This window comes from Coregonus lavaretus, assembly GCF_964263955.1.
Source record: "Coregonus lavaretus genome assembly, chromosome: 13".
NCBI lineage: Eukaryota > Metazoa > Chordata > Actinopteri > Salmoniformes > Salmonidae > Coregonus > Coregonus lavaretus.
Window position 1 is genome coordinate 22,604,798 of NC_140000.1, and position 25,296 is coordinate 22,630,093.

The 25,296-nt window shown below is 45.2% G+C and overlaps 1 protein-coding gene across 1 annotated transcript; it reads right to left on the reverse strand.

Annotated features, from left to right (window-relative positions):
* Nucleotides 1-880: 880 nt before the first annotated feature.
* LOC311139973 (uncharacterized protein) lies at nt 881-14,770 on the reverse strand (the record flags this gene model as incomplete). Its single annotated transcript, XM_084174960.1, has 6 exons — nt 881-1,284; nt 2,176-2,355; nt 3,616-5,976; nt 9,296-9,369; nt 12,932-13,056; nt 13,955-14,770. 6 exons carry the CDS (start codon nt 14,768-14,770, stop codon nt 881-883), a joined length of 3,960 nt encoding a protein of 1,319 aa, XP_084031086.1.
* Nucleotides 14,771-25,296: the final 10,526 nt, after the last annotated feature.

Consider the following 25,296-nt stretch of genomic DNA (forward strand, 5'->3'; position numbering starts at 1 on the left):
ATGACTAATATGATATAAAGACTAATATGGTAACATGTTGTTTCATGGGATGTTAGTTATACTTTGACACTGTATTGTGAAATGCTTTATTAAAAGTAAGGCAAACTGTTCTTCTAAGATTTCAAACCATGCACTGCTGCTTGTGTGTGAGTTTAAATATCAAATTATAATCATAAATAACACTTTTCTCTAATAGATTTTCTTCAATCAGTGCAATCAAATCAAGTATCAATTAATGGCAGTTTGGAATGCTTTGACTTTCAAATGTCCTTTATTTGGTTTCTAATTGTTACTTTTGTCCTCCAAAGAGAAGGAGTGGTGGATGGGCTAATAAAAATACAAAATAAAAACAAGAAGGAAAAAAATGGCTATTCAAACATCAAGTTGTAAAACCTAAAAAAATGGCACTCAATGTCTTGGGATGGAGTAGGTACACTGGTAGTTTGTATCAGCAGGGTGTTCACCAAGGCACAACTTTGGTTTTTGAAAACAGCAGAAATATTTTATGGTCTGTGCTATCCGGGATCCTTGGGACATCCCTACCCCATTGAAGTTGACATTTTAAATGGTTTAGGTAAGGGTTATAGTTAGGGTTAAGTTAAGGGTAGGGGTTAAGGTTAGGGTTTAGGGTAGGGACGTCCCAAGGATTCCGGATAGCACTGACTCCTATTTTACTGCTCAGCCAATTACAAATTGAATTGTCATGACATTCTGTGACATAGTACATTCATGTTTGGATGAAATTATCTTTTCATTTACTTTTCACTTTGAGGATCAATATGAATCAATGCTCAAATTCAAAGCCTATAAAGTGTAAATAGTTTTACACTCTCAATAACATTTGGTACTTCCACTTATAGAAACCATGCTGAAATTGTTCCTATTCTTCCCCAGATGACCAGGAGTCTCCCTCATCTTCAGAACCTTCAGAAGTAACATTCACACCCTCCACCACTTCTCTACACACCAGCTGCTTCACTTGTGGGGGCATCTGTTTGTCCTCTTCTTCAAGGGTGGAAGCTTTAGGTGTGTCACTGTCCATCTTTGTGTTCCAATTGGCCGCCTGTGGATTCTTCAAATCCACCCAGGATAGGTTGTCAGCCAAGTCTAGGTTCTGATTGGGTAGCTCGGTCACATGGTCATATGGCTCATCCGGTTGATAGGGGGCTCCTGTCTCCGGATTGGAACCCCAGAAGTTGTTGTGTACACCAGAGCTGAGGAAGCTGTGGAGGTCCCGGCCTTTGCTGTCAGTTTTGGATGATCTCTCTGAGTCTCTCTTGTGACCTGCAAAAGGATCTCCAGATTCTAGGTGTTTGTTTGGACATTCTAAGACTTCCCATTCGTCTGTCTGAAGACATTCATGGCTTGCCTGATTGCTAGTGACCTCCTCTAAAGAATGTTCTATAAGAGCATTGCAATCCTCATAGTGAGAGACCGCCACATCTAACAAGTCTTTCTGATCTGCAGTTAGATTTGCTTTGGTGACAGGTTGCAAATACTGGCTTGCATTTGGCGACTCATCATCTATGCTGTTGGACTCTTCTATATCCGAGTTGTTCATGTTGGTTTGACTCTCAAGCCTGCTATTTAAACTGCTGTGGATATAATGGCTTTCAGTGAAGTCTGCATGAGTCAGCATAGAAAGCTTCTGGTCATCCTCTCCTATTTTGTCTGGTACAACTTCAGTTCCCAGTCCCCTACTGAAGACCTTACCTTGAGCCAAATATTCTGCTTTGGACATTTCTACTGAACTTTCTCTAAGAGATGTGTGTTCAGGTGTCATTAGAATCGTAGAGTGCACCGAATACATAACCTCTGAGGAAATACACTCTTGCTCAGACTGATTCAGTTTCTCTCCACCTGAAGGTATATGCTCTTGCTCAGACTGATTCAGTTTCTCTCCGCCTGAAGGTATATACTCTTGCTCAGATTGATTAATTTTCTTGTTGTCTGAGGGTATATGTTCTTGCTCATATAGATTCAGTTTCTCTCTGCCTGAAGGTAAATTATCTTGCTCATACTGATTCAGTTTCTCTCCGCCTGAAGTTATGTACTGCTGTTCAGATTTATTCATTTTCTCTTCATCTGAGGGTATGTGTTCTTGCTCAGATTGATTCAGTTTCTCTCCGCCTGAGGGTATATACTCTTGTTCAGATTGATTCAGTTTCTCTCTGCCTAAAGGGACATTCTCTTGCTCAGATTGATTCATTTTCTCTTTGTCTGAGGGTATGAGTTCTTGCTCATATAGATTTAGTTTCTCTCCACCTAAATGTATATGCTCTTGCTCAGATTGATTCAGTTTCTCTCCGCCTGAGGGTATATACTCTTGTTCAGATTGATTCAGTTTCTCTCTGCCTAAAGGGACATTCTCTTGCTCGGATTGATTCAGTTTCTCTCCGTGTAAAGGTATATTCTCTTGCTCGGATTGATTCAGTTTCTCTCCATTTGAAGGTATATGCTCTTGCTCAGATTTATTCAGTTTCTCTCCGCCTGAAGGTATATACTCAGGCTCGGATTGATTAATTTTCTCTTCGTCTGAGGGTATGTGTTCTTGCTCATATATATTTAGTTTCTCTCCACCTAAAGGTATATGCTCTTGCTCAGATTGATTCAGTTTCTCTCCACCTGAGGGTATATACTCTTGTTCAGATTGATTCAGTTTCTCTCCGCCTAATGGGATATTCTCTTGCTCGGATTGATTCAGTTTCTCTCCGCGTAAAGGTATATTCTCTTGCTCCGATTGATTCAGTTTCTCTCCACCTGAAGGTATATGGTCTTGCTCATACTGATTCAGTTTCTCTCCGCCTGAAGGTATGTACTGCTGTTCAGATTGATTCCGTTTCTCTCCACCTGAGGGTATATACTCTTGTTCAGATTGATTCAGTTTCTCTCTTCCTAAAGGTATATACTCTGGCTCGGATTGATTCATTTTCTCTCCGTTTGAAGGTATATGCTCTTGCTCAGATTTATTCAATTTCTCTCCGCCTGAAGGTATACACTCGGGCTCAGATTGATTCATTTTCTCTCCGCCTGAGGGTATATGTTCTTGCTCATATAGATTTAGTTTCTCTCCACCTAAAGGTATATGCTCTTGCTCAGATTGATTCAGTTTCTCTCCGCCTGAGGGTATATACTCTTGTTCAGATTGATTCAGTTTCTCTCTGCCTAAAGGGATATTCTCTTGCTCGGATTGATTCAGTTTCTCTCCGCGTAAAGGTATATTCTCTTGCTCAGATTGATTCAGTTTCTCTCCATTTGAAGGTATATGCTCTTGCTCAGATTTATTCTGTTTCTCTCCGCCTGAAGGTATATACTCGGGCTCAGATTGATTCATTTTCTCTCCGTTTGAAGGTATATGCTCTTGCTCAGATTGATTCAGTTTCTCTCCGCCTGAAGGTATATGCTCTTGCTCTGATTTATTCCGTTTCTCTCCACCTAAAGGTATATTCTCTGGCTCGGATTGATTAATTTTCTCTCTGTTTGAAGGTATATACTCTGACTCGGATTGATTCAGTTTCTCCCCGCCTGAAGGTATATGCTCTTGCTCAGATTTATTCATTTTCTCTCCGTTTGAGGGTATGTGTTCTTGCTCATATATATTCAGTTTCTCTCCGCCTGAAGTTATATACTCTTGTTCAGATTGATTCGGTTTCTCTCCGCCTGAAGTTATATGCCCTGACTCAGATTGATTCAGTTTCTCGCTGCCTGAGGTTATATGCTTTTGCTCAGTTTGATTCAGTCTCTCTGAGTGTATCTGCTCTACCTCCTCACTGTATAACATGTCTTGTGTCTGGGAAAGTTCAGTGTGAGACTCAATTTGAAGACTCAGTACTGACTCGCTCTCAATCATCTGCCCAGTAAAGTGTTCATTGTAACTGGATATAGATAAATTCTCTAACTCTTGCTCCACCAATCTATCAATTATTTCTTCATTATAGTCCTCATCAGAGCACATAATGGAGTACTCTCCAGGTTCTGTAAGTTCCTCATAGGATTGCTCCTCTTCTGCCTTCTGAATCAACTGATCTACAGCATTCTCCTCATTGTTCTCCTGTGTAGCATGCTCCTTTGTTTGGCTAGCATCCATGTCCTCTGTGTGAGTGGAGCCCATGTTACTTTCCTGATCTATGACATCCCCTTCTGGCTCTTCATACAGATCTTCCATGGTGTCAAACTGTTTGGACTTGCCTTCGCCCCAGGTGCCTGTTGCTGTCTGGCCAACCTCCCTGTCCTCTTCACCATCACTGGAGTCACTTTCGCCCATGTGTGAAGCCTGCGTGTTGGTATCTGTCTCGTCGCTCTTGTAACGGATCAGGGGGTGTGTGTCGGCCAGTGTGTTGTCCTGAGCGTAGCTGTTTCCTTCTAGCTCAGCCCTCCATGAAACAGAAGTATTTTGAGAGTAGTTTGCCTCATCATCATCCTCTTTGTCAGATATATTCAGTTTCTCTCTGCCTGAAGGTATATGCTTTTGCTCGGATTTATTCAGTTTCTCTCCGTTTGAATTTATATACTTTTGCTCAGACTGATTCAGTTTCTCTCCGCCTGACGGTATATACTCTTGATCAGACCGATTGGGTTGGGTTTCTCTGTTATTCCTCATCTCTTCCGCTTTCATGTGATCCTTTCCTTCTTTCCAATCATCCGTTCTTTCTCTAATTCCATTCTCCTCATTGTACCCTTCCACTCTATCCCATTCATCCATTACATCCCCATTGGGGTGCAATGCATATTGTTCCTCACGTTTATTAAACATATCATTTTCATCATCCCCTTTTCTGAAATGTATATCACCTTCCTCCACTCTTTCAACATGGTGAAATACCTCTTCTGACCAGTGAGAAGCTTGAGCAGATTCATATGAGATAATCTTCTCTTGGTTGAACTCATCGATTCTTTCTGTCATATCATTATCCTTATTGAACCCTCCCAATCTTTCCCAATTATCCTTACCATACCCATAGGGGCGCAATTCATCTTCCAATTGCTCCTCATCTTTGTTAGACATATCATTTTCATCATCCTCTTTTGTGAGATTAATAACATCTTCCTCCACTCTTTTAACATGGTGAAAGGCCTCTTCTAAACCGTGGGATGCTTGAGCAGATTCATATGACATATTGTCCTCTTGATTGAACTCTATTGGCTTGTTGTAACCACTTTTCCCCACCCCATACTCAAAAGCTTGACTGCTTGTGAAGGTCTCAAATGCTTGTTCTAGCACTGATGCAGTTTCAGATTCCAAGCCTTCATTTCTCACCCATTCAGCATCTTTCCTTGCTGTTTCAAGATTTCTTTCCTCCGATTCATTCAGATCTAGTAGAGGTTCCTCTTTTTCAGAAAACATTTCAAAACGTACATCATTATCATTATTCGCTGAGCAACCAGAATGTGCTCTCTCATAGCTCACTGAAGGGCTGTAGAGCTCTTGAGCATGAGTGCTGAACACAGTTGGCATACTGAAGCTGGTCTCAGCCTGGTGGCTCATGGTAGATTCCACAACTGGTTTCTCTTCAGCAACCCAGGTTCTGACTATGTTCTGATCCTCTTCCTCCTTTTCCATATCCCACATGGATTGTTCCTTATGGTCAGATCCAAGCCAAGATACAACATCAGCTCCTCCCTCTTCAGTGGGAGGTGAGAGAGGTTCAGCATAGTTGACTTCTTCATGGACATCTTGGGGTCTGAAGTGGTCGACTGAAATTCCGTCCTGTGGTACTTTGGGGTAAGGCGTTGACCAACTTACCTGCCGGTTGGACCCTACGCCAAAGTCAACATGCCTTTCCTCTGTCTTTCGACAACTCTCAGGTGTTTCGTTGAGGGTTACCCGATTTTGAGTCCAGATTGGTGATGCGGACATCATTGTTACATTGGATCGTGGGCTTGCTCCATGGATGGTAGAGATAGGACTGATAATGTGACTGGTAGCCAGCTGTGTCTTGAAGCTTTGCTTAACCCCTCGAGAGCTGGGCACTCCATCTGTGAATGGCATAGGAAGACTATTGAATAGGTATACCATACATAATGGTAATGGGTAGACCACAGGCCAGGGTCTATCATAGATAGACATCAATAAAGTTGAAATGACACTGACAATAATCTTGGCAATAACAGGAAACATTCACCAATGCTTTGATTGCTTTTTGATTGCAAATCTCTGCCTATTCCAAAATGTCTTCAGTTTTATCTTAGGTTGACAGATATCTCGAAAACCCCAACCCAAAGGCAATATTAGGAGACATGTTCTCCTGAACAGAGGTTAGACAGTAATGGAGAGATATTGATCATGACTTCCTTCCCCTCCAGTCTGAATTACCGGAAAGCAAAGCCATATGGCTCAATGACCTTTGGGGACCCTCTTAGTTAGCTTGTGTTACAGAGCACAAAGTGCCTAGCTCAGTCCCCTAACCACCCCACACCATCCCCCATACTCTTTTTGGTCTAATGTGATTACAGTGCCTTGCAAAAATATTCATCCCCCTCGGCGTTTTTCCTATTTTGTTGCATTACAACCTGTAATTTAAATGGATTTGTATTTTTATTTCATGTAATGGACATACGCAAAATAGTCAAAATTGGTGAAGTGAAATGAAAAAAATAACTTGTTTCAAAAAATTCAAAAAAATAAATAACGGAAAAGTGGTGCGTGCATATGTATTCACCCCCTTTGCTATGAAGCCCCTAAATAAGATCTGGTGCAACCAATCACCTTCAGAAGTCACATAATTAGTTTTTAAAAGTTCACATGTGTGCAATCTAAGTGTCACATGATCTCAGTATATATACACCTGTTCTGAAAGGCCCCAGAGTCTGCAACACCACTAAGCTAGGGGCACCACCAAGCAAGCAGCACCATGAAGACCAAGGAGTTCTCCAAACAGGTCAGGGACAAAGTTGTGGATCAGGGTTGGGTTATAAAAAAATATCAGAAACTTTGAACATCCCACGGAGCACCATTAAATATTATTAAAAAATGGAAAGAATATGGCACCACAACAAACCTGCCTAGAGAGGAACGCACACCAAAACTCACGGACCAGGCAAGGAGGGCATTAATCAGAGAGGCAACAAAGAGACCAAAGATAACCCTGAAGGGGCTGCAAAGCTCCACAGTGGAGATTGGAGTATCTGTCCATAGGACCACTTTAAGCCGTACACTCCACAGAGCTGGCCTTTACAGAAGAGTGGCCAGAAAAAAGCCATTGCTTAAAGAAAAAAAAGCAAACACGTTTGGTGTTCGCCAAAAGGCAAGTTGGAGACTCCCCAAACATATTGAAGAAGGTACTCTGGTCAGATGAGACTAAGATTGAGCTTTTTGGCCATTAAGGAAAACGCTATGTCTGGCGCAAACCCAACACCTCTCATCACCCCGAGAACACCATCCCATTTTCATCGGCAAGGACTGGGAAACTGGTCAGAATTGAAGGAACGATGGATGGCGCTAAATACAGGGAAATTCTTGAGGGAAACCTGTTTCATTTTCCAGAGATTTGAGACTGGGACGGAGGTTCACCTTCCAGCAGGACAATGACCCTAAGCATACTGCTAAAGCAACACTTGAGTGGTTTGGTAGCTTAGTGGTTAAGAGCGTTGTGCCAGTAACCGAAAGGTCGCTGGTTCTAATCCCCGACTAGAGCCGACTAGGTGAAAAATCTGTCGATGTGCACTTGAGCAAGGAACTTAACCCTAATTGCTCCTGTAAGTTGCTCTGGATAAGAGCGTCTGCTAAATGACTAAAATGTAAATGTTTAAGGGAAAACATTTAAATGTCTTGGAATGGCCTAGTCAAAGCCCAGACCTCAATCCAATTGAGAATCTGTGGTATGACTTAAAGATTGCTGTACACCAGCGGAACCCATCCAACTTAAAGGAGCTGGAGCAGTTTTGCCTTGAAGAATGGGCAAAAATCCCAGTGGCTAGATGTGCCAAGCTTATAGAGACATACCCCAAGAGACTTGCAGCTGTAATTCTGCAAAAAGTGGCTCGACAAAGTACTGACTTTGGGGGGGGGGTGAATAGTTATGCATTCTGAAGTATTCTGTTTTTTGTCTTATTTCTTGTTTGTTTCACAAAAAATATATATTTTGCATCTTCAAAGTGGTAGGCATGTTGTGTAAATCAAATGATACAAACCCCCCAAAAATGCATTTTAATTCCAGGTTGTAAGGCAACAAAATAGGAAACATGCCAAGGGGGGTGAATACTTTCGCAAGCCACTGTATACAGTGCTTTCGGAAAGTATTCAGACCCCTTGACTTTTTCCACATTTTGTTACGTTACAGCCTTATTCTACAGTTGATTAAATAAATACAAATCCTCAGCAATCTACACACAATACCCCATACTAACAAAGCGAGAACAGGTTTTTAGAATTTTTTGCAAATGTAAAACGTTATGTCTGGCGCAAACCCAACACCTCTCATCACCCCGAGAACACCATCCCCACAGTGAAGCATGGTGGTGGCAGCATCATGCTGTGGGGATGTTTCTCAGCGGCAGAGACTGGGAGACTAGTCAGGATCGAGGCAAAGATTAACGGAGCAAAGTACAGAGAGATCCTTGGTGAACAACTGCTCCAGAGCGCTCAGGACCTCAGACTGGGGCGAAGGTTCACATTCCAACAGGACAATGACCCTAAGCACACAGCCAAGACAACGCAGGAGTGGCTTCGGGACAAGTCTCTGGATGTCCTTGAGTGGCCCAGCCAGAGCCCGGACTTGAACCCGATCGAACATCTCTGGAAAGACATGAAAATAGCTGCACAGCAACGCTCCCCATCCAACCTGACAGAGCTTGAGAGGATCTGCAGAGAAGAATTGGAGAAACTCCCCAAATACAGGTGTGCCAAGCTTGTATCGTCATACCCAAGAAGACTCAATGTTGTAATCGCTGCCAAAGGTGCTTCAACAAAGTACTGAGTAAAGGGTGTGAATACTTATGTAAATGTGATATTTCCGTTTTTTAGGGTGGGTTTTGCAAACATTTCTAAAAACCTGTTTTTGCTTTGTCATTATGGGGTATTGTGTGTAGATTGATGAGGGAACAAATGGTTTAATCAATTTTAGAATAAGGCTGTAACGTAACAAAATGTGGAAAAAGTCAAGGGGTCTGAATACTTTCCAAAGGCACTGTATACAGTACAATACAGAGTCAAGATTCGCCCACCTTAAGGATAAGGAAGATGCCTCTTGGTTTTGAGTAAAATTACACAGTAACAGGAGTACATGTCAATATCATGTTGTACTACAACACAGTCACTGATATAGCTGTTTGATTCCTGAATGAAGTGATAATTTACCAGACATGTAGGTACTCCTTAGCTGATTTGTTGAAGAGAAATCCCCCATCAGACTTTCATTGTCCAGTAAAGCTCTGAAGAAAAAGAACAGACATAGACAAATGAGAGAAGGATTCATAAAGGGAAAGTCATGTAATCTTTTTTTGCATCACTATCTAGAAAATAATATGTCCTGGTTAGAAGCAGCTTGAATACTAATATTACGAAGAACCAAAATAATTTTAGTTTGGCCATACTAGGGGGTATTCTGAAATGATGTGTCATAGGGTGGGGTCAGAGGAGTGAAGGGGGAGGGCTTTTGTTGCCAACATGAGATCTGTTGTTATGGAAATGTAGGGACGACATTGTCATTGACGAGCCATCTGCAGTGCACACCACTGCCATCAATTCCCCCTCTCACATACTCACAGCCTAAAATACAGGCATGTACGCCCTGACATTCTGATTAGCTCAAGCAGAACTACAATACAATTTGTATTCACAGATGTGGACCATGCCCATTCCAACACACATTCACACCAGCATCTCTAATGAAACAATACTTATAAATACTTATAAACAGGTGCACATGAATATCCCAATATGATCCCAGAATGACATTCCAAGTGTTGCTCAATGTGTTGTACTGTATAGGTGCAGATAATATGAATGTAATGCATTTAGTAAATCTCTTTGAGACTCTCTCTGCTTCTCCCCCTGCCTCTTATTCCTGTTACACTAGACTCCCATAGCTCATACGTTGGTCATTCCCTGCTGATACCTTGGGGTCACTATGGAGGGGGAAGAGGCCAAGGGAAAGAGAGAGGCGCCACAATAGAGGCCCATATAAAGTTACCCTGCTCAAGACAGCTGAGACTGGTCTTTTCAAGGTGATGACCTTTAGGCCAGACGGCTGAGCCCTATTGGACAACAGACCTTGGACATCTACATATTGTTCCACATTCTCACAGGGGGAGGGGTGATGGGGCTCAGTCTGAACTCCCATTTGAAAAGGCATCTCTGAATGTGGTAAACTAGACATCTAAATCAGGATTGGCATGGGGCTAATAAGGATGGCTTTCTCACAAATCGGCAAAAAAAGAAAAATAACATGTTTGGAAAATAATAATATGCCATTTAGCAGACGCTTTTATCCAAAGCGACTTACAGTCATGTGTGCATACATTTTTTTTAACGTATGGGTGGTCCCGGGGATCGAACCCACTACCCTGGCGTTACAAGCGCCATGCTCTACCAATTGAGCTACAGAGGACCACGAAGAAGAAGGGGAAGATATTAGTGAAGATGGGATGAGTGGGACATTTGCCTCAATTTCCATATTCTGATCGCCAGGCTTTTTTACAGACATCAAACATACATGGGCTTGGTGTCGCTTTTTCAGCTGTTGCCGCCTTCATCAGAGCATGTTCAAACCGACTTGAGGTGACGCTTTTATTTGAACCTAACCACGCCTCTCTTACATAAAATAATGACTACCTCTGATCACCTTTGGCTGTGTGCCAATGGTCTTTCATGCTTCCTCCCCTTGTCTCCTTTCCCTCTACAGCTGATAAGTAAAATAACTGGATGGATTGCCATCATAATGCTTTCACCTGTCATGGTCTATCAGATCAGTGGTTGGGAAGAAAAACAGACAAGGAAAACAAGCTAGTTAAGACTGAAGTCCAACTTGAGATCCTTGTATACAACTAATGTTTTCAAGCAAAGCTCCAATTGACATCAATGCATTATTTACTAGTTACCCTTTAGTATTTGGCCCAAAATGTATATACACTGCTCAAAAAAATAAAGGGAACACTTAAACAACACAATGTAACTCCAAGTCAATCACACTTCTGTGAAATCAAACTGTCCACTTAGGAAGCAACACTGATTGACAATACATTTCACATGCTGTTGTGCAAATGGAATAGACAACAGGTGGAAATTATAGGCAATTAGCAAGACACCCCCAATAAAGAAGTGGTTCTGCAGGTGGTGACCACAGACCACTTCTCAGTTCCTATGCTTCCTGGCTGATGTTTTGGTCACTTTTGAATGCTGGCGGTGCTTTCACTCTAGTGGTAGCATGAGACGGAGTCTACAACCCACACAAGTGGCTCAGGTAGTGCAGCTCATCCAGGATGGCAAATCAATGCGAGCTGTGGCAAGAAGGTTTGCTGTGTCTGTCAGCGTAGTGTCCAGAGCATGGAGGCGCTACCAGGAGACAGGCCAGTGCATCAGGAGATGTGGAGGAGGCCGTAGGAGGGCAACAACCCAGCAGCAGGACCGCTACCTCCGCCTTTGTGCAAGGAGGAGCAGGAGGAGCACTGCCAGAGCCCTGCAAAATGACCTCCAGCAGGCCACAAATGTGCATGTGTCTGCTCAAACGGTCAGAAACAGACTCCATGAGGGTGGTATGAGGGCCCGACGTCCACAGGTGGGGGTTGTGCTTACAGCCCAACACCGTGCAGGACGTTTGGCATTTGCCAGAGAACACCAAGATTGGCAAACACCAAGACAGACACTGGCGCCCTGTGCTCTTCACAGATTAAAGCAGGTTCACACTGAGCACACGTGACAGAGTCTGGAGACGCCGTGGAGAACGTTCTGCTGCCTGCAACATCCTCCAGCATGACCGGTTTGGCGGTGGGTCAGTCATTGTGTGGGGTGGCATTTCTTTGGGGGGCCGCACAGCCCTCCATGTGCTCGCCAGAGGTAGCCTGACTGCCATTAGGTACCGAGATGAGATCCTCAGACCCCTTGTGAGACCATATGCTGGTGCGGTTGGCTCTGGATTCCTCCTAATGCAAGACAATGCTAGACCTCATGTGGCTGGAGTGTGTCAGCAGTTCCTGCAAGAGGAAGGCATTGATGCTATGGACTGGCCCGCCCGTTCCCCAGACCTGAATCCAATTGAGCACGTCTGAGACATCATGTCTCGCTCCATCCACCAACGCCACGTTGCACCACAGACTGTCCAGGAGTTGGCGGATGCTTTAGTCCAGGTCTGGGAGGAGATCCCTCAGGAGACCATCCGCCACCTCATCAGGAGCATGCCCAGGCGTTGTAGGGAGGTCATACAGGCACGTGGAGGCCACACACACTACTGAGCCTCATTTTGACTTGTTTTAAGGACATTACATCAAAGTTGGATCAGCCTGTAGTGTGGTTTTCCACTTTAATTTTGAGGGTGACTCCAAATCCAGACCTCCATGGGTTGATACATTTGATTTCCATTGATAATTTCTTTGTGATTTTGTTGTCAGCACATTCAACTATGTAAAGAAAAAAGTATTTAATAAGATTATTTAATTCATTCAGATCTAGGATGTGTTGTTTAAGTGTTCCCTTTATTTTTTTGAGCAGTGTAGTTTAGTGCTAAAGGTATGATGAGAGAAGTATGTGGTGTCTGATATATGTACTGAGACATGAACCGTACCTGTATGTGGTGTCTGATATATGTACTGAGACATGAACCGTACCTGTATGTGGTGTCTGATATATGTACTGAGACATGAACCGTACCTGTATGTGGTGTCTGATATATGTACTGAGACATGAACCGTACCTATATGTGGTGTCTGATATATGTACTGAGACATGAACCGTACCTGTATGTGGTGTCTGATATATGTACTGAGACATGAACCGTACCTGTATGTGGCCACCTCCATGCCTAGAGACATCTTCAGCTGCAGCAGACCCCTACTTTCTATCAGGAGAGTGTCAATCTGATCTCCCAGAGCCCCCTTCTCCATCTCCAACACCTCCAGATGGGCCTGTGGAACAGGAAAAGGGAAGAGAATTTATTAGAAATGGCATTGTTGTCATCCAACTATAGCACATGAACAGGTATTGAAGGCACTGAATTCTGGTTCCTGGCCCCATGGCAAGAGTTTATGCCCAGAATAGAACATAGAATGTTCAATATTGTGTTCCCTGCATCTAATGGTTGGGCCCCAGTCTGGATTTTTTACCTTTCTGGACAAATTATGACCTGAAACTAATACCCAGAGCCCCACCATGCCGTTTCTATCCAAACATTTCATTAGCATTTAAAATGAAAGGGAGGACAATATAAGGCCTCTCAGAGATACTCAGTTGGTATGTTTCTACATCATAGATATCATCAGACTCATTTGGACAAAAACACCTCTGTGCGTTTTAATAACATTACCATATTTTCCCCGTTTTTATTTTGGGCCATGTCCATTTGAAAAATGTTCTGCTATGACTGACATTTCAAACGTTTTGTTTTGCTCTGGTATGCTCACCCCCACCCCCTGTGCTGGAAATAACTGGAAGTAGCTCCAGCTGTCTGGATTAACTGGTAAGATACACAACAAGCACATTGTCATTTGTCTTTGGACTGAAATCATTTGAAGTTTCTAAATCCCAGACAGCAGTCACATTCAGACAACACACTCAAGACGTTTTAAACAATGCATGATGATTCAAGGGAATTTCATAGTAAGGTTAGGAATCTCACTTTATGGCTTCAGTCTCAGTTCAGGTGAACAGGAGTTCTAAATAAGCTAATTGATACTATTATACGATTGAATTGGCAAATTACAATGTTATAACAAAGTTACCTATGAGAAATTGACATGAATAAACCCACACCCATGAATACGCCCACACTAAAGACCAGGGGTCGGCTACTTTAACTGTTCTTACCTGCAGGTTTTGTATCTCCTGCCTCTGCCTGTCTCTCTGTTGGGCCACACTCCTCTCCAGATACTGCCTCCTATCCTGGGCTGATGCCAGCTCATTCTCCAGGGCCTGAAGTTTCAGCTGGCTCTCAATCTTCTCCTGGCCCACCTGGGCCAACCGGGTTCTGGCCTGGTTTAGAGACTCCTCCAGGCTGTTCACCTGGCCCTGAAACACCATGGCCGCCTCATGCCACGCCCTGACAGCCATCTGGGAGTACTCCTCACCCAGCTCCTGGAGGCTGGGTAGCTGGGTGCCCGTTTGGGGTGGAGGGGGTGGCAGTGCAGGTCTGACATGGATTAGTGTAGCCTGGAAGCCGGCAACATCTTCCTGGTGGGTTTGTATCTGGAACTGGATTTGTTTCTCTAGCTGGCTCACCTTCTCTCTTAACCAGATCTGAGCCCTCCTCTCCTCCTCCATCTCCTTCCTGCTGTCTGCCAGCTTCTTCTTCACCTCCCCATGGGTGTCCGCCTCCCACTGTCTCTGCAGCCCCAGGGCTTGGAGCTCCTCACCCAGGCTCCCTAGCTCTAGCTCCACCCGGTCCTTCTCCCTCCAGGCTTCCCCCACCTCCTGCCTGGCCAGGCTCAGCTTGTCCTCCAGGCCCATCCGCCCCCCCTGGCCGCTGCCTCTCAGGGCCTGGATCTCCTGGCATAGTAGCTTGTTCTCCTCCTCCAGCAGCTTCACTCGGCCCAGGTAGGTCTCCAGGCGTTGGTTGAGGTTCAGCATCTGGAGCTTGTTGTCGGTCCGGTGGCTGTGGTGGTGTCGGATGCTGTGGAGCTCCATGTCAGAGAGAGAGAGAGCGAGAGGAAAGATAGTGATGCTGGTTGAGTAAAGAGAGCCTCACTCTGGAGCTAGCAGTTTCTGTCAATGTGTGTGAGGTGCTGATTCGGTCTCTCTCTCCAAGCCTGTGTTTGAGGGTCAGAATGTGCTGTGAGGCTGCTTGCCTCCTGTAGTGTGACCGCTGGTGAGATACTCTCCTTTCATACTGTAATTAATGCAGGGGGAGGGCAGAGGGGAAGAGAGGGGAGGAGAGATGGAGAGGGAGGAAGAGAGGGAGGTGGGAGTGAGCAGTGATGTCATTTGGGGTTAACTCTAGCACTGCTGGAATGTCTTTGCTTCTTATTCACTGGGAGAAATTCACATTTTGATTGAATGATTTCTGTTATCTCTCTACAAGTACATATTTAGTTATTTTTATGAAATAATGTATTTCTTTACAGCAGTTTTTTTCTGATACACACATATTGTGCATAATTGTGAGACTATTGAATGTACAATATGTAAGGCTAAATGCAATAGCATGAATACAATACTCTAATACAGCACTGTAAATGGAGAGACTTGACAGGAAGCCTAGAGGAAACATTTGTATTTGTACTAAGACAACTCCGATTGTCACATGTGATGTATGTTTAGAAATCATAGGCTAAATCAATCTAATTGGATAATTGATTGACTGAATAAAGGATAGGACACCATCTTGATGTAGCTATTTCTCAGATCCATTTTGACCTCACTACTACCCTCTGGGGACAGTATTTCAACATTGCAGCAGCCACACGTCCATATTCAACCTCGATCCTATGGTTGGCTCAAAAGTGTACTCAGTACCATCATGACAGTACCATCATCACACGTCAACATAACTTCCTCCTCTCAGTCAGATGAAACAGTGGAATAGTTTCCTGTGACATGTTTAATGCCAACCAGAGTCAAAGCAGAAGTAGTAATACAGGTCCTAATAGGGATAAAAACAACAAGAGCCACCACCTCATAGAGATCAACACTGACACTGGGTAAGGTTTCTCCGTACTTGTATCTCTAAGAAACACACTATTGACGAGAAGTAAAGGATGGCAGAAGAGCTGCATTATTCTCCCGTGGTTTTCAAGAATCGCATCGTTTCTTCGCCGAAAGGTGAGTCTTGGCCTTTTTTTCTCATCTCTTCATCAATATCACTCTCTTTTAGTTCATTTCTATCAGTTTACAAAAATGTCCCTTCCAGACTGAAGACTATAACAATCACAATTGTTTGTGAATATTCTAATTGAAGGGTGCTTAAAGCAAGTGAGGCAGATATGCCAGCTATTTATGCTGAATCATGTTCATGTTTTTTTGTCTTTGTGATGGCAAATCTACTCTGCTATTATGTTTTAATCAAGTGTCTTTACAGTTAATCAAGTACAAATTACATTCTTAACCCATTTAATCTCATGGGTCACAATAGCGAGAATACTTTTTTTGTACTTTACAGGCTCTGGAGAAGTTAAAGTTGTACTTATAATAAAATGTTTAATATATTATGCATTATCATATCATTTAGATAAGTTTCATATGATTTCTCAAAATGATCACAAGACCACAAGCATATTTCTCGAAGATGTACCTTTACAGACAAATTTGGCACCAGAAGTCTGTATACAACAACTTTAAAAACGAATACATTGTTGAAATTCTGAAATATTTTCTCTGTAAATATAATGTTTAAAGGGTCTAGTATACATGCGTGCCTTAATTTTAAATACATTGAATCACTGATGCTTGAGGTATATGAATGAATACAGTGTCTGTAATTTATTATATACACTACCGGTCAAAAGTTTTAGAACACCTACTCATTCAAGGGTTTTTCATTATTTTTTACTATTTTCTACATTGTAGAATAATAGTGAAGACATCAAAACTATGAAAGACATATGGAATTAGGTAGTAAACAAAAAAGTGTTAAACAAAATATATTTTATATTTGAGATTCTTCAAATAGCCACCCTTTGCCTTGATGACAGTTTTGCACACTCTTGGCATTCTCTCAACCAGCATCACCTGGAATGCTTTTCCAGCGGTCTTGAAGGAGTTCCCACATATGCTGAGCACTTGTTGGCTGCTTTTCCTTCACTCTGCGGTTCAACTCATCCCAAACCATCTCAATTTGGTTGAGGTCGGGGGATTGTGGAGGCCAGGTCATCTGATGCAGCAATCCATCACTCTCCTTCTTGGTAAAATAGCCCTTACACAGCCTGGAGGTGTGTTGGGTCATTGTTCTGTTGAAAAACAAATGATAGTCCCACTAAGCCCAAACCAGATGGGATGGCGTATCACTGCAGAATGTTGTGGTAGCCATGCTGGTGAAGTGTGCCTTGAATTCTAAATAAATCACAGACAGTGTCACCAGCAAAGCACCCCCACACCATAACACCTCCTCCTCCATGCTTTACGGTGGGAAATACACATGTGGAGATCATCCGTTCACCCACACCGCGTCTCACAAAGACTCAGCGGTTGGAACCAAAAATCTCAAATTTGGACTCCAGACCAAAGGACACATTTCCACCAGTCTAATGTCCATTGCTCGTGTTTCCTGGCCCAAGCAAGTCTCTTCTTCCTATTGGTGTCCTTTAGTAGTGGTTTCTTTGCAGCAATTCGACCATGAAGGCCTGATTCACACAGTCTCCTCTGAACAGTTGATGTTGAGATGTGTCTGTTACTTGAACTCTGTGAAGCATTTATTTGGCTGCAATTTCTAAGGCTGGTAACTCTAATGAACGTATCCTCTACATCAGAGTTAACTCTGGGTCTTCCATTCCTGTGGCAATCCTCATGAGAGCCAGTTTCATCATAGCGCTTGATGGTTTTTGTGACTGCACTTGAAGAAACTTTCAAAGTTCTTGAAATGTTCTGTATTGACTGACCTTCATGTCTTAAAGTAATGGACTGTCATTTCTCTTTGCTTATTGGAGCTGTTCTTGCCATAATATGGACTTGGTCTTTTACCAAATAGGACTATCTTCTGTATACCCACCCTACCTTGTCACAACACAACTGATTGGCTCAAACGCATTAACAAGGAAATAAATTCCACAAATTAACTTTTAAGAAGGCACACCTTTTAATTGAAATGTATTCCAGGTGACTACCTCATGAAGCGTGTTGAGAGAATACCAAGAGTGTGCAAAGCTGTCATCAAGGCAAGGGGTGGCTATTTGAAGAATCTCAAATATAAAATATATTTTGATTTGTTTAAAACTTTTTTGGTTACTACATCATTCCATATGTGTTATTTCATAGTTTTGATGTCTTCACTATTATTCTACAATGTAGAAAATAGTAAAAAATAAAGACAAACCCTTGAATGAGTAGGTGTTCTAAAACTTTTTACCGGTAGTGTACTTGATCAAAATTATTTTACACATCATTTTAGCATTATCCATTAGCCTTTACAATAGTTTTTAATCAGTGATTCTGAATTGTAAAACGTCATATTCTGTTATTTCAGGGGGAATTGTACTCTCATGATGGTACTGAGTTAGTGTAGTAAATTGACAAATATTGAATGTCAATAGGTTTCTTTACTGTCTCTTGCAAGTTTATGTTGGTTTTGCTGAATAGTCACAAGTGTAGACCTGGTTTATCAGAGTATTGGGACATGGCCACAGGTCTAAACCTGGTTCGTATGGGTATTTGGGCTGAGATGCAGGTGTAGATTTTTGTTTATATTAATATTGGTACTCAGTCAATGCTGTAGACCTGGTTTGTAGGAGTACTGGAGCTGAGATGCAGGGGTAGACCGATTAGTTACCGGAGTGTAACTCCAGTTCTATGAGTGGAGCGGAGCCCCATAGGGGAGCTCTGCTCCTATTGGTTTACCCTCTGCCCTAAGGCAGCATCAGCCTGAGACAAAATTATGCACACACCTACAGCCAATAGGAGTACAGGTGTCCCTATAAGAGGGGATGCCTCCCCTCAATCAGCCTCCCGAGATATTTTTCTTCAGCGAGACTAGAGAGGGTCGGCAGGGCCTTAAGTCCTATGGGGCTCCGCTCCACTCATAGAACTGGAGTTACACTCCGGTAACTAATCGTTCTATAACGTGGAGCTCCGCCTCATAGGGGAGCTCTGCTCCTATTGGTTTAAGGCGGAGCGTAGCGCTCCAAAATGTACTCCCTGCCGAGCCCAACACTTCCCATCGAAACGAAAAGGTCAGGCCTAGCAATGGCTGCGACCAAGTCCCGCAGTACTGCAACTAAAAACCCATACGGGCGTCACAAATATACCGCGTCATCGGTTAAAGACCCGCCCCACCTAGTCCAATGGCAATGCCAATGACTAGTGGGCAGATCACCAGAATAGAAGCCATACTACTCTGTACTAGCAGATAGATGTGCCTCAATATCCTGTGAAAACACTACCGACCACTAATGGAATGACACAAAGTGTCACTCAACATTGTGAACGCGGTAGACCGCCCCACTCACTCAATGGAATCCCAAGATTAGTGGGCAGGAACAAAACATGAGTCATACTAAACTGAACAAGCAGATAGATGACCTCACATTCTGTCAATCAACGCATGCCTCTACTGTACTGAACCTGTCAGTCAGGAGTCATGCCACAAAATATGTTTTCTTATCCAAAGCGGACCTGATGGAAACCTTGTCCATAGTCCTGCTTTTTCCTCTCTTCCTAGCTCAAGATCTCCCTTCAGCTATGCTGAGTACAGACCGAGCCAAAGAGTTAGAAAACACATCTGTCAAAAACACGTCTTCCTAACCAAAGCGGACCTGATGGAAACCTGTGTCCACAGTCCTGCTTCTCCTCTCTTTCTTGCTCAAGATCTCCCTTCAGACACGCTGAGTACAGATCGAGCCAGAGAGTTAGAAGACATATCTAAGAGATAGAAACAGATAAATGGAGACGGCGTCGACCAGGATGCTGCTCTACAGATATCCTCTACCCCTGTTCCTCTGAAAAGGGCAGTAGAAGCCGCTACTCCACGAGTGGAGTGAGCTCTGATACCCTGAGGCAATTGCCGCCCTGCTGCCTCATAAGCTGTCTCAATGCCTTCACAAAGCCAGTGAGACAACCTCTGTTTTGAAAGTGGTCTACCTAGTGCAGCCGCACCGTGACACACAAACAACTGAGGCGATGACCTAATCGCTGCTGTGTGCTCGACGTAACACGCCAAAGCGCGTACCGGGCACAGGCGATGGAGCTTTTCCTCACTCCTCTCTCTATGAGGAGGAGGAGAAAAAGCCCACAGCTCCACGGTCTGTGACCTGTATGAACTCTTAATAACCTTCGGCACAAATGCCGGGTTAGGACGTAACACTGCTCTGCTCAGGTCACCATTGATGGCCAAGCAGTCAGGTCTCGTCGAAAGAGCACACAAATCACTGACCCGCTTAGCTGTAGTCAAAGCGAGCAACAGTGCTGTCTTTATAGACAGCATCTTGAGGGGTATTTGATTCAATGGCTCGAACGGCGACTTACATAGCGCTTCGAGTACCAAAGCCAAATCCCACTGAGGAAGCGTGACTCTAGGTGTTGGCCTAAGTCGCCGTGTTCCTAATAGGAAGCGTTTCACTAGAGGGTGGCTAAAGACATTGTCTCTGCCAAAACCCTCATGACAAGCTGAAATCGCTGCTGCAAACACTCTAATCGTGGCAGGCGATTTTTGCTTATCAAACATGAGCTGTAGAAAAGAGAGAATACTCTCCACCTGACAGCTCATGGGGTCTACACCTTGTGTGACACACCATCGTGAAAACACGTTCCATCTACTGGCATACATCTTAGAAGTGGAACTGGCACGTGAACCCTGTATGGTCCTGATCACTGCATCAGATAACCCACGGCGCTCTAGCCTGTCCCTCTCAGCAGCCAGGCCTTCAGTGGTTGGCCGATTATGGGCAATTTCCCTATCGTGCCACCCGCCTGAGACAACGCGTCCCGTCGATGTGGAATTGGCCAAGGTGGCGCAATCAACATCTGACTCATCTCCGCAAACCAAGGAGCCCCCGGGCGATCGGGCGCTATCAGTATCACTGACAGCCCCCCTGACCTCACCCTGGCTAGCAGTGGGAGAATGCAGGACAGCGGAGGGAATGCATACAGGAGAACTCTCGGCCACGGTTGGTGCGCAAAGGCGTCCCTTCCCAGTGGCGGTTCGTCCTGTTCCCTCAGAGAGAACCACAGAGGACATTGCGCGTTCACGCGTGACGTGAATAGGTCCACCTCGGCTCTCCCGAATTGTTCCCAAATCTGGAGAACAATGTCTGGATGCAGACACCACTCGTCATCTCGAGGACCCCCTCTTGACATGAGGTCTGCTCCTACGTTCAAGTAGCCCGGAATGTGTGCTGCTCTCAATGAGCGAAGGTGCTCGTGAGCCCACAGCCACAATTCCTCTGCCGCCCGATGGAGAGCAGGAGACCTGACTCCTCCCTGGCGATTTATGTGGGCTACTGTGGTCCGGTTGTCTGACCAGACCAGCACATCGCGACCCCAAAGGGTAGACGCGAAGTGGGTCAGAACCAGTCGAACCGTTTCCAACTCCAGGAGGTTGATGTGACGACCTGATTGAGGCCACACACCTCCTATCGCTTGTGTCTGACATGTCCCTCCCCATCCCGTCAGGGACGCATCCGTGAATACTGGGATGTGAGAGGACACCTTTCCTATCGGGACTCCGTGCGTGAGAACGCGCAAGTTTCTCCAATAGTTCAGGTCTGCACTGAGCGAGAGGGGAACCACCACCAACCGATGACGTTGACGCAATGGGTCTAGTCTTAGTTGGGCGAACCATCGCTGCATCCTGCGCATATGCAGGAGTCCCAGCGGAACCACAGAGTGGGCTGACGACATGAGACCCAAAAGTGACATGATCGACAGCGCCGTCACCGTGTGATTCGGACAACACTTCCTTAGGGCTAGCAACAAGGCTACCCTTCGGGGGTCCGAAATTCGAGCCCTCATCCTCACAGTGTCTAGCTGTATCCCCAGGTAGACAATCTGATGAGTGGGCCAGGGCGCGCTCTTTTTCCAATTCACAGCAAACCCCAGACTTGTGAGATGCATCACTGTCTGTGTTGTGTGAGTGATCGCCAGCTCTGCTGACGGGGCGAGAACCAGTAGGTCGTCCAGGTAGGCTAGTAGCCGTATTCCCTGACGACGCAACGGTTCCAATGCCGCCTCCACACACTTGGAAAATATGCGAGGTGCCAGGGCGTACCCAAATGGCATCCTTGTGTAGTCGTACGCCACCCCTTGAAAGGCGAACCGCAGAAACTTCCTGTGACGCGGCTGAACCGGCACATGAAAGTACGCGTCCTTTAGGTCTATGCTCGTACAAAAGTCCCCTCTCTGGACACATTCCAGCAGACGTTTTGTCGTTAGCATTTGGAAGGGCCGTTTGGTTATGCTCTCGTTGAGAATGCGTAAATCCAAAATCGGCCTCACTCCCCCCGTCTTTTTGGGCACTAGGAAATAAGGCGAATATAGCCCTTTGTTCCTTTGCTCCCGGGGAACTACTGTCACCGCCTCCTTCGCCAAAAGTTCCGTAATCTCTGTCATCAGAGCGGCCACTTTGTCTGGCGTTTTCATCACCGTCTCCACCACTCCCCTGAACGGGGGTGGGGTCCGGTGGAATTGGAGAGCATAACCCTTCTGCAACGTCTGTTCTAGCCAGCGTGAGAGGTTGCAGCTTCTTCGCCACTGCCGGCAATGCAGAGAAAGCGGCTGAGCCCGAAGCTGTGGTGCATCCAGTAGGAAGGACCTGTATTCCTCTATGGCCCTTACCGCCACTGTTCCCCAACATCGAAGTGGTGGAACAGCCCAAGGTGGGCCTCCCGTGAAAGGGAGAGGAACCATCAATGCGTTCTGAGAGAGAAAGAGGAGCAGGGACGTCGGTTAAACTCGTAACCGTCGTATTCCTGCCCTCCTTGAATGCATCGCGGGTCTGAATTGCGCTGACCGAGGTCACAGCCTGCGGCAGGGCACCATCCCCAGCAAGCAATTGCGTCATCTTAGGTGACTGCAATTCACTATCAGAGCCCTTCACTACAGTACTCCTAGAAGTCTGTAGTATGAGGTCTCTATGAGGTAAAACAAGGCGGCGCCTTGATACCTTCTTAACTTTCACCTTCTGTGTGTGTTCAACTCTGCACCCCTGGTGGGTTGATTCACACTCAGTGTGGTGAGTACTAGCTCGTTCTGTCAGGGGAGCCGATACGTTGGTTATACCCATAGCCTTAGTAATCCGCCCCTCCGTGAACGTAGCATGGGTCTGAATCGCATTAACCGAGACCTTGGTCTGCGATAATGCGCCGTCCCCAGATAGCTGCTGTGTTACAATGCCTGGGGGCGCCGATACTCTGGACACCTTCGTGACCGCGGTAATCGGGCCCTCCGTGAACGCAGCATGGGTCTGGCTCGTACTAGCGGAGACCTTAGTCTGTGCTAGTGCGCCATCCCCGACAAGCGGCTGCGTCCTCATGTCAGAATCTGACCGGGACTGCTGCCTGCTATGTAAAACACTTCTTATACGTGAAAGTCAACACAGTGGCCATTGCTAGCTACCCAACACGACCAGCTAACTGTACTGTAGTAGCTAAATACAATATACTTGTCCTAGCTAGCCAACGTTTAATCATTGCTGCGTCATGAAAGGAACTTGACACAGACACGAATGATCTGTTTAGTGTGTTATCACACTATTGGTGGTTTGTTGTGACCAAGTGTTGGTGCTAAACTGTGTGTTACTGGATGCTAGCATGCTAGTTAGCTAGTTAACACACTATTGGTGGTTTGTTGTGACCAAGTGTTGGTGCTAAACTGTGTGTTATTGTTATTGGATGCTAGCATGCTAGTTAGCTATGGTGTCATAGTTAGCTAGCTGAATAAAGTGGGTTGAGTCTATTCCTTTAAACATTGAACCGCTGTGGTTCACAACAATTCTGATTTCTAAAGGTGGAAGTTGGGAGAGTTTTTGTTCGGGTGGTTCAGTGAAACAATTTTAGTTTCTGAGGTAGACGTTTTTGGTGAGGGAGGCCCTGCTCTCTCCTCTCCCAGATGCTTAGCTCATTTCATTCCGATCTCCTCTGCATTTTTGTAGCCATTTGCTACAGCCTGTCAACTATGCCTCTGCCTATCCCTGTTCTCTCCTCTCTGCACAGGCTACACAAACGCACCACACCGCGTGGCTGCTGCCTCTCTAACCTGGTGGTCCCTGCACGCACCCCACACCTGGAGTTCCAGGTCGCAGGCAGCCTCTGGAACTGCCGTTCTGCTGCCAACAAAGCTGACTTCATCCCAGCCTATGCCAACCTCCAGTCCCTCGACTTCCTGGCGCTGACGGAAACATGGATCTCCACTGAAAACACTGCTACTCCTACTGCTCTCTCCTCGTCTGACCATGTGTTCTCGCATACCCCGAGAGCATCTGGTCAGAGGGGTGGTGGTACAGGAATCCTCATCTCTCCCAAGTGGACATTCTCAATTTTGTCCCCTAACCCATCTGTCTATCTCCTCATTTGAATTCCATGCTGTCACAGTCACTAGCCCATTTAAGCTTAATATCCTTGTCATCTATCGCCCTCCAGGTTCCCTTGGAGAGTTCATCAATGAGCTTGATGCCTTGATAAGTTCCTTTCCTGAGGATGGCTCACCCCTCACAGTTTTGGGGGATTTCAACCTCCCTATGTCCACATTTGACTCATTTCTCTCTGCCTCCTTCTTTCCACTCCTCTCCTCTTTTGACCTCACCCTCTCACCGTCCCCCCCTACTCACAAGGCAGGCAATACGCTTGACCTCATCTTCACTAGATGCTGCTCCTCTACTAATCTCACTGCAACTCCCCTCCATGTCTCCGACCACTACTTTGTTTCCTTTTCTCTCTCGCTCTCCTCCCACACTACTCACTCTGCCCCTACACAGATGGTAATGCGCCGCCGCAACCTTCGCTCTCTCTCTCCCACTACTCTCTCCTCTTCCATCCTATCATCTCTTCCCTCTGCTCAATCCTTCTCCCTCCAATCTCCTGATTCTGCCTCCTCAACCCTCCTCTCCTCCCTTTCTGCATCCTTTGACTCTCTGTGTCCCCTATCCTCCCGGCCGGCTCGGTCCTCCCCTCCAGCTCCGTGGCTTGATGACTCATTGCGAGCTCACAGAACAGAGCTCCGGGCAGCGGAGCGGAAATGGAAGAAAACTAAACTCCCTGCCGACCTGGCATCTTTTCACTCCCTCCTCTCTACATTCTCTTCATCTGTTTCTGCTGCTAAGGCCACCTTCTACCACTCTAAATTCCAAGCATCTGCCTCTAACCCTAGGAAGCTCTTTGCCACATTTTCCTCCCTCCTGAATCCTCCCCCCCCCCCCCCCCCTCCTCTCTCTCTGTGGATGACTTCGTCAACCACTTTGAAAAGAAGGTTGACGACATCCGATCCTCGTTTGTTAAGTCTAATGACACTGCTGGTCCTGCTCACACTGCCCTACCCTATGCTTTGACTTCTTTCTCCCCTCTCTCTCCAGATAA